The 15,325-nt window shown below is 37.8% G+C and overlaps 1 protein-coding gene across 11 annotated transcripts in view; it reads right to left on the bottom strand.

Moving 5' to 3' along the window:
• The window catches only part of MPDZ (multiple PDZ domain crumbs cell polarity complex component), a 161,861-nt gene that overhangs the window by 29,485 nt on the left and 117,051 nt on the right, over nucleotides 1-15,325 (bottom strand). For 7 of the 11 annotated variants that reach the window (XM_047830066.1, XM_047830068.1, XM_047830069.1 and 4 more), the window contains 5 exons: nucleotides 13,698-13,875; nucleotides 9,998-10,108; nucleotides 5,350-5,448; nucleotides 2,144-2,306; nucleotides 148-344 (listed from right to left, as the gene is read on the bottom strand). In XM_047830066.1, coding sequence (XP_047686022.1) covers nucleotides 148-344; nucleotides 2,144-2,306; nucleotides 5,350-5,448; nucleotides 9,998-10,108; nucleotides 13,698-13,875 — 748 coding nt within the window. The remainder of the gene's footprint in view (nucleotides 1-147; nucleotides 345-2,143; nucleotides 2,307-5,349; nucleotides 5,449-9,997; nucleotides 10,109-13,697; nucleotides 13,876-15,325) is intronic. The other 4 variants (XM_047830070.1, XM_047830071.1, XM_047830074.1 and 1 more) reach the window with 2 other exon arrangements.

Raw genomic sequence — 15,325 nt, 5'->3', positions numbered from 1 at the left:
AGCCAAACTTGCTGCAGCACATCTATTTTATTAGGCAAGCAACAGTTTTCTCAGTCACCATATGAGGCCCGGGTGGATTTTCTGGAAACTGATGACTCCAGTGCACCAATTCAGCAATGAATTCAGCATTTTCCATTAAGAATTTACCTCTAGAAGCTCGTCTGCAATCTGAAGTCGACCATCTTTCCCAGCTGCTCCATTTGGATCGATCCCCACTATAAAGACACTCATCCTGGATCGGTCTTTGTTTCCAGCAAGACTTAGACCCAAACCACTACGACCTTTCTCCAGTTCAATCATATGGAGCTCTCCTGTTAGGGTTCCATAACGCTCTCTGATATTTTCTACGCACAACAAAACAACAACAACAACAAATTATAGGTTAATTCACAGCCAGATGTTTTACTATGGAGGGTCATCTGGCTTCAAAAGAGCATTACTTGGACCAAAATGTAAATCCTTGGCAGTTAAGGAAAGCTAAGAAAAATCTGGTCCCCTAGGCGTCAAGACTGGGTTCCTGGAGTACCCAAACTCTGAGGAATTTCTTTGCATCTAGTGTGCAGACAGTATCCTGTCTAATTAATCAGCTCATCTGCGTGATCAGGCCCAAGAGATTCATTATTAACCAACTCTCAAAAGACTCTGATTAAAACAAAGCACTAGTTTATCATTCACAGAGAAGAGAACATTCTTCTCAGTGAAGGATTTATCTTCACTGATCAGTGGAGACATCTCTCCCATAGAAAAACTGACCTATGTGTGTCACACCATGTTGGGCAGCTGCTTGGTACATACACCCAGAATAAAGAGGATGCATTGTCTTATTGCACAGAGCCATTAGGCCAGGACAAATCAATGTACCCGTCTCAGATTTAGGACCCATGTCTTCACTAGATGAGACCATTCAACTTTCCCATCCCACATGTTCAAGAGGTACAATTTATTCTTGAATCTGAGAGGGCAAGGCTACATGGAGGTGCCCTAGGCCACAGGCCCAGATGAACAGGAGCCAACACAGATTTCTAGCCATGCGAGTGAGCTACCCTTAAGGCCCAATCCAGCTGAGCCCAGTCGACCACAACACCACAACACAGTAATAACTGTTTCCTTAAGCCCTTAAGTATTGGGGTAGCTTGTGACATGATATTCCCTTTCATGTTTTCTTCAGAGTATATTCTGGCCACCTTAATGGACTAGCAATATACTCTTATTTTATTGAAAACAGACTTAGAAAACTGCAAACTTTACAAATCTTCTCTTAGAAAATGTTACTACACGGCTGATGTCTTGCATTCCATATTGATTCTTACCTGCGCCAACTTCATAAACTGCCATTTCCTGATTGCTTCTAGAATCCAGCGGCACAAAAGCATATACCTGTGCTTCCTAAAAGCATATACCACGGCTTTCTTAAAGGAATTATATTTTTTAAAACAGAACTTCTTAAAGCACTGATACATGAGTAACTTTTCACTAAATGTTTAATATTTCCTTATAAAAAGGCTTCTTTCATTAGAAAAACAGACACCCCAATGATCCTAAGAATAGCTGCCTTTGAATGCTTCCTGTGCTTCAGACATTGTGGTTTGTACTCCTCAGACATTATCAAATTTGATGTTAGCAACCTGAGGTGAGGACTGAATTTTCAAAAGAGATCTAGCCACTGGGCAAAAACTTAGAGGCAGTTAAACAACTTGCCAAAGGCCCCAAGTTTTTATCTCAACACATACTACGCTACCACCCTAGGCAAGACAATACCAGAGTTCAAGGCAAAATATGAACAGCAACCAGACTTTACAATGAGGAATGTGAGGTCTGGAGAGGGGCAATGACTTGTTCAAGACCACAAGGTGGCCGATCCTGTACTAGGTTCTGAGAGAGTGCCCTGCCCTCTTTAATGTTCATGCAAATGGCAAAATGGGCTTAGCAGGAACGTTGGGTTAGAGGAAAGGAGAATATGATTTCGTGCTTTGGGAATGTGGGCTGTATCCAGGCAAAACAAACAGTATTTTTTCCAAACAAAATTGCAGTATATATAACTAAAGCTGAAACATACTTATCCACCCAGGGCATAAGCCTTGAGAAACCCAGAGCTACTTTAATGTCGCTATTATAACTGAATGCATCACAAAAGACAACTTACTCCAGCTGTAACCAAACTCATCCTCTTTGTCCACATCTTCTGAGACTTTGCTTGTGGATGACTGTGTATGATCGCTGCTCATTTCTTTAGACGCTGAAGAAGGGGGTGGAGGCACATTGCACAATGGAGCCTTTTCCGGCTCTGATTCTGACTGACTGGGTGCCTGCGGGAACAAGAAGAATACAGTGGGTATGTGCAGTCTAAGGAAGACCAACGTAAGTAAAAGAAATAAAAGTATAATGTCAAAAACGGGCTTTAAAACACATATATAATCAAAAAATGTATATACAATGGTAGACAGGATTCAGGTAAAGTTTAAATATAGTAAAAAATAGCATAATATATAATAAAAAAGTATAATTCATTAAACTATTATTTGGTATTTTAGGCCAATGATTTTTTTTCAATTTGAAGGCTTAAATGACAAGATAGAAAAAAACTGTGCAAACTTCCCCTTTTGGAAAAAAATTCTCATTCAAAAGTTTTCATAAATATGCAGGGGTCTAGGCGAGATTTTGTGTGTCTAGAAAAGTCTTCCAAGAAATTGGAAAAAAAAATGAACAAATAAGTTAATCAAACAATGAAAGGCGTTCAAAGGCTGGCAGTCAGACTATATATAAAGAATTCTTCATCGCTACCTGAATCCTCTCTCCAAATGACTCTCTTAACAAACCCATGAAAATGAGCATTACACGTGCAGGCTCATCTACCAGGGGAGCTGGTTTGTTAGCACAGAGCGCACAGACTCAGATCTGAGGAGCAGGTTTTAAGGGACGGCCCCATCATTCCCTTGCCAAGGGAGTTCACAAGGTAAGTGAGAAAACACAAGAGACCACTTCACACAAACCCAGAGTACGCCATACTTGCTGTCACTTGGGGCTATCGGTCCTACTTCAAAAAAAGGGCTTGGTATCAAGCTCTTATATTGCAGATTATCAAATAGAATATTAGAGTTGGAAAGGCCCATAAGTCACTGAGCTCATTTTATTCATTTTGCAGATGAAAGACCTGAGGCCATGAGATGATGTTGTTCAAAATCACACCGGTACTAGATTTCTTTTAGTTCTTAATCCACTGCGCTTTCCATTATGCCATGCTGTCTCCTCCAACTTCCATAGCTAGTACCTAATCCAACGCTCAGAGATACCCACTTAAAGTTCTAACCATGGTATGAAGCTGTCCCTGATGCCTTGAATCAACATTTTTCCTATTCTTCTTATTTTACCTTTTTTTCATACAAAAATCCCTCTGATATACCTCATTTTATATGTGTGGATCTGGAAAAAGATTTTGATGAAAAAAAAAAAACTTCCTATAGAACACATCAGATGATAAGCATGCACAAATAGTTAGACATTGTTAACTCGTGTCAAGAACCAGAATACCACAAAATACACCTAATACTACAACTATATAGCACTGAAGGTGATCTTTCTTTGTTGATTCAGAAACCACGTTAGGATGCTAAGCTGCCCCAAAATGAACCTAATAAATATCAATTACTATTTTTCTGGCAAAGTAACAGAGAGCTCATTGATAGAGACTTATAGGCAATAGATTTTCAAGTGACAGAATCTACTGTGTTCAAATGTTTGGTTTACACACAGCTGGCCACCCAGACAAAAACTACCACTGCAAACAAAACCCTTGTTATCTTCCCAAATACTGTGCCATAAAACCCTCAAATCAACAATGTACAAAAAAAAATGTCCAGCAAACAAACAAGGTTCATTTAACATACTAAGGTAGGGGCGGCGGGGGAGGCAGGGAGTGGGGGAGGGGGGAGTATGGAATTTACTTTTTTTCTGGTTAAAATAAAAACAACTTCTCTATAACAAGAGAGAATATCAGCAAGTATAGGTTAAGCCCACTTGGTTTTTAAAAAGGGGGACAAAATCTGATTTAAACCTCCCATAATTTTAATAAATTTATGGATGCAAACGTTATAGATCTTGCTGCATATCTTTCCTGAGCTGTTAGTTTACTTAAAAATAACAAAATCTGCCTAAAAAACTGTTTAGGAACTGACTTAGGCACACCATTTTCATACCGTGAGTAAACTAAAACGGTGGGTCCTCACATTACTGACTCATCATAAAGGGAATACAAGCCTGTTATTTATATTTACTAAAGGGGCAAGCGATTAGGTGTTCTATTTTACTACTCCCGAAAACCCTCCTTCTGAATGAGATCATATAATTAGCTTGTGGTTGACACTTAAGATTTATTAACGAAAATACAATTCCTTAACAGAGATTGTTTAGCCTCCATTGGCAAAAAATGCAAAGTGCACTTGAGATCACTCCATGCCATGTATGCACACAAGTGTAACACACACATAGCACACGGTAACACACCTACTTACTCATGAAAATTTCACACTGAGACAAACCTTAAATGGTGTGGGAGCAAAAGGGTTAGTTGGGGAACAACGGAAGATAACTCTACTTGAATTCTGTAATTCCTATAGTAACAGAAAACATATTCCTTCAGATACAACATCTTTGGTTATCCATATTACAATAACATGAAAACCCAATGAATATTCATAAAATGCTTCCTGAAACTGTTGAGAGCTTTCTTCCTTATCATGATCAAATTATCATATAGAGATTCTTGTAAGTAAGTTTTTGTTTCAATTCTGGGTTGATAATTTCATCGGAATATGAGACTATCCAAGTATAGGTTTACAAGCATTGAAACAGGGGCATGTTTCCTCATTCAGGCATTTATATGGACACACTTTATGAATATTCAACATACTCCTGCATACACACAATTATTTGTGGAGTGATTAACTTACAGAAGGGCTTTTTTAGGACCACCTTGTAGAAGTCTGAGAAGGATTTAAATCAATACAAGGCTTTAAATAAATTATGTGTGAAAGTACTTCATACATTTGGCAACTAACAAAAATTCAAATATCAGGAAATTTAACTCACACCAAAATATAGGAAAGGCACTGGACTCACGATTCTCCCTTACTGTTCAGAAGGGCCATCTAATTTCAGCTATAAAAATGAATATGCTCTGGCAAAAAAAAATGTGCTTATGAAAGGATCTGCATGCCCACTCCAAACACACAGTTTTGCTTTTTTTTTTTTTCCCTGCCCCGATTTAGTAAACAGTGAACTAGGACAAAGGCACAACAAAGAACGAAACATTTGCAAAAGGCAACGAATGGCAAGACAATGGCATTATCCAACCTTGTCAGCGTTGAACTGAAGAGAATCAGCAAATGGGTTAGTGCTGCTGAAGTTGTACTTAGGGTAAAGGTTGTGCGGCAAGGAAGACAAAGGGGATTTCTAAAAGGAAACATAAGAGGCGCTGAGCGCAAAAGAAATATATTTAAAACAACTCAAGTTTTAAGAACAAAGTACTGATTTAAATAACAGTGTGAAATTACTAGATCCAGTCAGATCTAGTCATTAAGAGCAACATCCTATTAAACAGTCTAGAACTAAAGGTTAACCTCTAGCGATCTGGATCTACACCTCGACCTAAATCTGGCCACGAACTACGTAGGATATGAGTTGGTGAAACTGATACCACATTTCTTTTATTTTCACTGTCACAGACAGAGGCATATACACGTTGCCCAATCTATATATTCATGTATGTCCCATGCATATCAGTAAACAGGTTTCAAGACGAAAACCATAAATGTTTTTTTTGTTTATGTTTAAAAGCAAAGTATGCTTCTATTGTAAAACAAAAAAGAAACAGTCTATCTGCTGCAGAATGCAAATTAAACATTTGTCTGCTAGTTCACTGGTAACCTTCATGATTCTTTTATCTTGTTTCCCAGGAAGGAAAATTTTCAAACTTAGATTGGATATTAAGGTTACATCAGGTCAATAGGATTTTTCCCTTTAAAAAGGGAAATCAACAATTTTAAATAAATGAACCACCCTACAGTGGTGTTCTTTATTTCTGCACTGTTCTTTTTTTTTTTTTTTTGTGGAGGTAGAAACATTGATTTTTAAAGTTTCCTATAAAAGTTCCCATATGAGAGGGAATTTATGAGGCTATGCATATACTGAAGTCCTGCCTTAGAGTGTTTCTCACAGATTTTGTGGCTTGCTTGAGATACTCCCTGAGCTAGGACTACTGGAGTTGAATATATGTATTAAAGGCAGGACGACTGCCAGATAGAATTTAGCATTTTCATAGTTTAAAAAAAAATGAAAGTAATTTCCTTAGCACAATAAATTCTTCTCCTTCTTTTCATACCCGCTATCTTCTTCTTTTATTGACTGTATCTTTCAGGGGAAATTGCAGACATTTAAAATTCATTTTGGCTCCAATTAAATGTTTGTGTTACTTCTGTCTATAAAAAAGCCCTACTGGCAAGCATCAAGAGTAGGGAGAGGTTGTCATGTGACGCCACCCTGTACGGGAGAATACTCTGGAAAGGCTCTATCCTCAGTACGCCTGTACTAAAGCTTATGCCACGTTACCCTTTCAATCTGCTCTTCCTGCAATGTTTTTCCTACAGAGGGAAGATGGGAAAAAGAAATGGGCACAATGACATTTCTGCTCATCTCAACTTTCTCTCTGCTTTTCAGTTTAAATGTCAACTCCTGCTTTACAAAAGAAAAGATCACGAATGCCAAGGAACGCGACCGTTTATTAAGGGTGGGAGAAATGACTAGGCAGAGATTAAAATCATATTCTAAGCAAAATAATTCCATGCTATGGAAGGTGGAAATTATTTCTGATCCTCATACATGAAATTTTTGGGTTTTAAAGTTCCTTTATAATTCTAGAGAATAATTAAAAAAAACATACTGGCAAGAAATGGAATATTTAATGAGAGCTCTCCTTTCCTGTTTTGCTTTTTTTTTTTTTTTTTTTTTTTTTAATTTGCAGCTCCTACATAGGATTAGAATTTGGCCCTGATAGCAGAGTATAAAGTACAGCATGAGTACAGCAAATGGAGTGGTAGACCTATTACTATGAAGAGATTTATAGGAACAGGCCATATTCTTTATTAAAAAATCAATGATGAAACTTCTACTTATAGTTCGAAGGGCTGATAAAAACGAAAATGTCATTAACTAAGCCAAAGCATAGGAAAGACAAAACCATTCTCTAGTCCATATTAATAGGGTCTGTCCACCCTTTGGTATGGCCATGTGGTCCAACGGATGGAACTGTCAGTAATAATAAGTACAGAATATATTATTAATTAGCATGAGGATTATTATCATCATTCTCAGTTCTGGGAAATTCTGATTCTTGAATAGTCTAGGTGCCAAAGAGATTGACTATCTTTTCATCCTATGTACAGGATTTTTTTTTGAAGTTTTATTGTATCTACAAAGAAAACATTTTCCATTAAGAGAGTCTTCTGTATTGGTGATTTTTTTTTCCCTTTAGATTACTGGAAACATGATTATTTCCACAAGGAAGTAAACCACTGAAAATAGACCTCATTTTAAATGCAAAAGTGATTCTGATTTCCCAAAGCTGAATGCGTATGAAGAGGAGGAAAAATATCTTTCCCCTATTCATCTGAAGTTCTCAGCTCGATCTCTGTAGTAAAAAATGGGATTAACAAGAGAAAAGTACTTATGTTGATTTAATGTTAACTTTCACATGACACAGAGCCTTCATTAGATAATGAAGAACTGAAGCAATAGTTAGACTTGAGGTTTTTTACAGGAGGTTTGCTTAAGAGTGGGAAGTCATGGAAAATATGATGGGACAAAAGAATATGAACACAGTAGGGAAACTGAGGAAAACTTAGGAAGGTCTCTTTGTTCAGATTCTTCCCAGTGTCCCTCTGTCTTTGGAGGCAGGGATGTTCCTTTCCTCCAGGTATGGGGAGGGAGCCTCTCAGAGGAAGGTTTTACGACCTGCATCAGGGGAGAAGGGGGAGGTCTGAGTCCTTCCAGCACCTGCCTTTTCCTAAATTCCTTTGGCTTCAAATATTCAGTATTCTCTATTTTGGGGTAGCATACTCTGAATCCTGTCACAGATAACTTGACTAAACATGTCACTCTAAGAAAGATTTATCCTGGAATAATTGCCATAAAATCAAGAGTCATTATACCTCAGATAATAAAATAGCGGTATTTTCCAGGTGTATGAGAAAATATCTTCCCAGCTCATTAGAAACTGTGACCAGCATTGAAAGAAATGTCTGCAGTTTAAGTTTTTAAAACTAATATGAAGAATCCTATTCAGCAGTTTACAGTACTGTCCTGCATGATATGCAACTTGGAAATTAAAAATAAAACAAAGGAATAAAACCTACCCACGTACAAAAAAAAAATGGTTTTAACTTAAACAGCCATTTGCCAACATCATCATTCTGTATCTACATTGGACACGACAAATGGAAACAAATGTGGAAAGATTTGTAGTTATTTAAACAAACTGAATACCATCTGAAGAGAATTGCAGCATGGTGCAGCCCTACCATTTGGCAGATTTTCTCATCTGAATGGGCAATTATTACCTAACAATAAACAACGGAATGATTAAAAACTGCAGATGTGAAGATAACTGCTCACATGAGGAATGACTAAATTCATTTCTTACAGTAAACCCAGACCAGAGCTACACCTGTCTTGACAACAGAAGGACCGACAGGATAAATCTGGTCACTTCGAATTCCACTGCACAGAATACTGGCGAGTCACTTTTGCTGACCTCATCTACGGAGCTGCCTGCTACTCTCTTTCCATCATTTGAGCACTGGTTTCTTGTATTCTTGATTTTAAAGTTATAAAATAATTACCTATTTTAAGTTTTAGGAGGTTCTTTTAACTTCCCTCACATATGTTGACATTTTTCTTTTAAATAAAGCTAATTAATGAGCAGGTATTTGAAAGACAACCAGTATGGCAGGGTCTTTTTGTGTTTTGTTTTCTTTTTACTAAAATCCAGAAGTTAGAACCTCTGTGAACTTCAGAACATTTAGGAAGCTCCTGAAATGAGACGCAAACTTTTCAGTGAATGTGTATGGCTCTGAAGAACTTTCCAAGGGGTATGGTTAAGAACTGCTGCACGTGAAAATAAGCTTTTTCAGTGAGACCTAAAGAAGGAATAGCTAAAAAAAAAAAAAAAAAAAAACAGTTGTAAACTCTTGGCATCGTTTTCCTCTTCGGAATCGTTAGGGCATATCAAATCCACAAAGCCTTGCTTCGTCTCTTCTCCATCAACAACATTCATTAAATTCATTCATCCTACTTTCTCGAATATTTCTTCAAGCCATTTTACCTGTCAGGACTGATGGTAAAATGGGTCAGTAGGTTTTTGTCTGCCAGGGATGAAGACCTTTACAGTGACTGTGGCTGGGAAGCTTCAGTTATGAAATCACTAGTGTATAAACACACAGCTTAAATTTCCACTGTGTAGAATGTTCAGTGGGACAAATACACTCAAGATGATTCACAGGTGATCACGGGATTGCATCAGCTAGAAATTCTGTCTAGAAAGTAAGTGTAGAAAGAAAATGTAATCTCTCGGGCTTCTCAGGGACTCCACCAGAGGTCACACACTATTAAGTTAAACGATTGTATCACGTTCCTCTTAACAACTTATATATTTTGTGTCTATGGTGAATACTAACAATTATCCATCTAGACACCGATGGCCATCAATGAATCCTACTTCTCTGTGTCTTCAGTGGGCTTCCAGTGTTTATTAAACATGGCAGAAGGGATTTCCAAGATAACTCAATTAAAAAAACAAAAACAAAAACAAAACAATATAAATTTTAACAAGTCTCCTGAGATTTCAACACTGGCTATCTGCTCTTAGAGACAACTTGGCCCTTGTTACATTAGCTTCCAAGTTGAACACTGTTTGGGTTTGCCTACCTTGCCCTTTTTGTTTGCTTACCCTTGGTCTGTTTATAATGCTCTGTACCATAAAGACTACGGGGTTGCCTGCTTTCCGAATGGCTTCCACAGCTTGTTCATGGCTTGCATCTCTGAGGTCCATTCCATCCACCTGCAATGGAAGGCCTCAGCTTAACATTTCAAGAAGCTATAGAACAACAGAACAATTTGTGGATCTGGAGTTTTGAGGATCCTGGGTGAGGCTCCTGGAAACTCTGTTTCAGAATCAAAAATAACGGTGACTACTTTTGAGGCTCCAGAACTCTTAATTTGTCCAGGAGACTTGTGGTCCCTTTTTTTGGACACAGATTTCTGTCTCCAATAATCAACTAAAATCATAATCAGTTGAAATGAAGGCTCTGCTTCTGCTTTCCTTACACTATCAGCTGTTCCCTTAAATTAGGAAATCAACATCATTAAAGAAATCATATGAGGGATCTGTCCCGCAGCACTGTCTTCATCAGGAAAATCACCGTACACATTTGCTTCCGATTCATTATAGATTAGTTTGGGAAATGGGTGGGCGATGCTTTGTGTGTTTCTCTCTGTATACAGACGGTTGAAGTTAAAAACAAAAGTCTGATGTTCGGAAAAATCGGGTTATGACAAGATTAGTTTTGCAAAAGAATCTTTGTAGTAGATGTGACAGGAGCTGGAAGCCAAGAAATTGTGCTTGTTAGTAATTCTTATATAAATAGCTTGAAAATGAAAGTTATTTTGTAACCTTTTTTTGAACATGGAATGCCTGGAGGATGATCAGGTCAGCTTAGGCACTGAATAGGAAGGAGAATAGTTCGAAAGGCCAAATGCTAATCCTGCCAGGTTAAAACTATAGGATACTGTTATCATTTTATCATTTCCAATTACCACAATATGGTATATGCAACAAAATAGCAAAATTGGAGTAGGCACAATTCTGGAAAAGAAAATTATTCGATCTCTGCATAGGACATTATCACCTTTAAAAGAAGTACATGCATTTAATTGAAAACCTCCCTCAGGTTGATACTTAGATAATGTATTACATCTTTCAGTGCGTATTAAAAACGGCTTTCATTTTTGTAGAATAAAAGTTAGTGTTCACATCCACTAAATATTCCATCTGTGGATGTTTACCAGGACGTTACAGATCTTTGCTCAAGTCCAAAGAACTCTATACTTAGAATGGAATAGTGTGCAGGTCTCTACTCGTCTAGTCTAAATACATTTTTAGACACTAGGCAGAGACATGTTTTAGAATCTCCAGGATCCCAGAGGCCTAAGGCTTTCTTACTTACTAGAAAAGCCCCTGTACATAAGAGCCTTCAACAAACTAGTGCTATAAACGCATATAGTATTTTACCACACACAGAAACATACTTTCTTTTCAATTTGAAAGGGATGCTTTAACTCCCTCAATACATTTAAACAACATTTTGGGGGGCGCCTGGGTGGCGCAGTCGGTTAAGCGTCCGCCTTCAGCCAGGTCACGATCTCGCGGTCCGGGAGTTCAAGCCCCGCGTCAGGCTCTGGGCTGATGGCTCAGAGCCTGGAGCCTGTTTCCGATTCTGTGTCTCCCTCTCTCTCTGCCCCTCCCCCATTCATGCTCTGTCTCTCTCTGTCCCAAAAATAAATAAACGTTGAAAAAAAAAAATTAAAAAAAAAAATAAACAACATTTTGGTACAAACCATAATCAGTCCTTTCTAGAAATAATTATAAATGTTTCCTTACTTTTTAGCCTTAGGTCAAAGGTATTTAATAGTGAATTATCCATAAAATAAACTGCCCTGTGATAATCTGAAATTGGGAACTTTAGATAGTGTTCTAGCTAAAAAAGAGTTCTTTAAAAAGGTGCTCTGGGCCTGCCTGGGTGGCTCAGTCTGTTAAATGTCCAACTCTTGATTTTGGCTAAGGTCATGATCTCACGGTTCATGAGTTTGAGCCTGCACTGGGCTCTGTGCTGACAGCACGGAGCCTGCTTGGGATTCTTTCTTTCCCTCTCTCTCTGCCCCTCCCCTCATTCATGCATGTGCACTCTCTCTCAAAACAAATAAGTAAACATTTCTTTTAAAAAGGGGCTAAGGGGGGGGCGCCTGGGTGGCGCAGTCGGTTAGGCGTCTGACTTCAGCCAGGTCACGATCTCGCGGTCTGGGAGTTCGAGCCCCACATCGGGCTCTGGGCTGATGGCTCAGAGCCTGGAGCCTGTTTCCGATTCTGTGTCTCCCTCTCTCTCTCTCTGCCTCTCGCCCGTTCATGCTCTGTCTCTCTCTGTCCCAAAAATAAATAAACGTTGAAAAAAAAATTTTTTTTTAAATAATAAAAAAAAAAAATAAAAAGGGGCTAAGATATCACCTAATGAAAGGCAAGGATGCAGGAAGAAAGAAAAAGCCCATTATAGTTCCTTATAAATGGTTGGAAGAAAAAAACAAAACAAAACAAAAAAGACATGACCCTTGTCCTCCCATGTCTCAATCTTCCTCCCTCTTTAGCTCTCACAGACAATCAACCAGTAAAGGACTAAATAAATAAATCCTGAAACTGTTCATTTTAAAGTTGTGGTTAATATGTTATCATCTTTTTCTACACAATTAATGCATTTTAATGCATTATTAATTATTAATTAATTAGTTATATGGATTTAGAAAATGAGAGACAATCACTTGCATAAAGTAAATATAATGGTCCTTATAATAATAAAGTGATTGGTTTCTACTGGGAAGTTGTCTCTTATTCTACTCTATAAATCCTGACAATTTAGCAAATCTGGGTCAGGTACCCTCCCTCCACCCTCTTAACTAAAACTACATTTACCCTGATCAAGTAATTTATCACACTGTTCTGAAGTGACTTGATTACTTGTTAAGTCTGTCACACTTGACAGGCAGGCATGGTGCCTTGTTTACTGCAGAATGCCCAGAGCCTGTCATAGCATCTGGAATGCAACAGCTGTTCCAGGAATATTTGCTGAGTAAATGAGTAGTGACCAAGGAAGAAAAGTCTATTTAACATATTATACTTTGTTTTGAATTAAGAGATTAGCAACAATTTGACCAAATACTTCTCTTGTTCATAACAAAGTTACACATACGTGAGTGTGTAAATACACACACACACACACACACACACACACACACACACACACACCCCTCAGTGATAAATGGGCACAGCACTGAGAAGTAGGAGGAAAATCTGAGCCTGGATTGTGGGGGTGGGGCATTTATATAAAAGGTTACCAGGGTGATTAGCATAAAAGATTTACCAAAAAGACTCACTTGGAAAACAATCTTATCCAACGAAGTTAATCTACAATGGAATGATCGTGACAAAGCATTTCTTGAAATAAAATCTCACTGGAGAGCTTAGTTATGATGTACACATTCTGTACATGTATACATAATTTCAAACAATTCAATTTTTCCCCAAGAAATTTGCTTTGTTCTTTCAAACAGAACTTCATTATTTTAATTCAGGGCCAATGTTTTTAAAAATAGTTGATGATACCTCCAAACACCAGTGTCTGAATCAAGATATATAATCTGTCACCATGCTCTAAAGAGAAAAATTATAGATGAAATGGGACATATGAGAGAGAGATGCCTCCACCACAAGCACATCTGACTTTCATGTTGGGTCGAGTGAGCAGTGTAAAGACAACGATTCCCTTAGTAAAAAGGATGGAAGAGGGAGGGAACTTTGGCACAGAAAGCTCACTAGAGGATACCTCTACTATTCTATCTCCGGGTTTCAAGGTTCCATTTGTGCCAGCTGGACTATCTTCAAGAACATGTTTGATGAAAATGCCCCTCATCACTTCACCGTTGCTTAGACGACTCCCCATGCCTCGTCCACCAACAATGCTGATGCCCAAGGATTTGCTTGGTTCTCTCCAAAGTTCAACCCTATAAAGATAAATAAAATTGTAAACCCTTATAAGAAAGTTTAGAGAGAGAAGTCTCACAACACTGGGCTTTGCAATGATTTTTGGATATGACTCCAAAGTCCCAAGCAACAAACGACAAAGACAGACAAACTGGACTTCAAAAAAATAAAAAAAACAACATGTGTTAATCAAAAAATACTACCAATAAAGTAAAAAGGAAACACACAGTTTGGGAGAAAATACTTGCAAATCACTCTTTAGATAGGGATTGATATCTAGAATTCTTAGAGAACACCAAAACATAACAACAAAAAATTAAGCCATCGGGTTAGTTAAGCGTCAGGTCATGATCTCCAGCTGGTGAGTTCAAGCCCTGTGTCCAGCTCTCTGTTGACAGCTCAGAGCCTGGAGCCTGCTTCTCATTCTGTTTCTTCCTCTCTCTCTCTGCCCTTCCCCCACTCACACTCTCGCTTTCTCTCTCTCTCTCTCTCTCAAAAATAAATAAGCATTAAAATAAAAAAAATTAAAAAATTAAGCCGTCTGATTAAAAAATGGACAAAGGAATTAAACAGACTTTTCCCCAAAAATGATATACAAATGGCCCAAAAGCTCATGAAAGATGCTCAACATCACTGATCATTAGGGAAATGCAAATCAAAACCACAGTGTGATACCACCTCACACCCACTGGGATGGCTATTATCAAGAAACAAACAAACAAACAAACAAACAAAGAGAGAAAGGAAGTGTTGGCAAGGAGAAATTGGATCCTTCTGTGCTGTTGGTAGAATGTAAAATGTTGCAGTCACTATGGAAAACAGTATGGAAGGATCAAAGGATGAAAGCTTTTCCTCTAAGATCAGGACAAGACAAAGGTGTCCACTTTCACTACACCTGTTCAACATATTGCTGGAAACCCCAGCTAGCGCAATCAGGCAAGAAAAATATTCAGAAGGTATCAGAATTGAAAAGGAAGAATTAAAATCGTCTCTATGGAGATGACATAATTTTCTATACACAAATCAAAAATAATCAAAACACTGTTAAATCTAATCAGTGAATTCAGTAAAGTTGTGGGATACAAAATTAACATACAGAAATAAGTAACATCTCTATATACTGACAACAAAATTTCTGGAAAAAAAATAATTGATCTCATTTACAGTAGCACCAAAAATAATAAAATAGTAATACACTTAAGGACTTGACATTTCTCTACTCTGAAAACAACAAGACATTCACAAAATAAACCAAAGAAGACACAGATAAATGGAAAGGTATCCTGTGTTCATGGGTTGGAAGAATATTGCTAAAATGTGAATACTAACAAAAAACATCTATAGATTCAATGCAATTCCTATCAAGATTCCAATGGCATTTTTTACAGAAATAGAAAAAAAAAAAACTCCTCTAGAATTTATATGGAATCACAAAAGACTCCATCTAAATAGTCAATGAAAGCCTGAGGA

This window comes from Prionailurus viverrinus, chromosome D4 (genome assembly GCF_022837055.1).
Source record: "Prionailurus viverrinus isolate Anna chromosome D4, UM_Priviv_1.0, whole genome shotgun sequence".
Taxonomy (NCBI): domain Eukaryota; kingdom Metazoa; phylum Chordata; class Mammalia; order Carnivora; family Felidae; genus Prionailurus; species Prionailurus viverrinus.
This window is presented reverse-complemented; position numbering and strand designations above follow the sequence as displayed.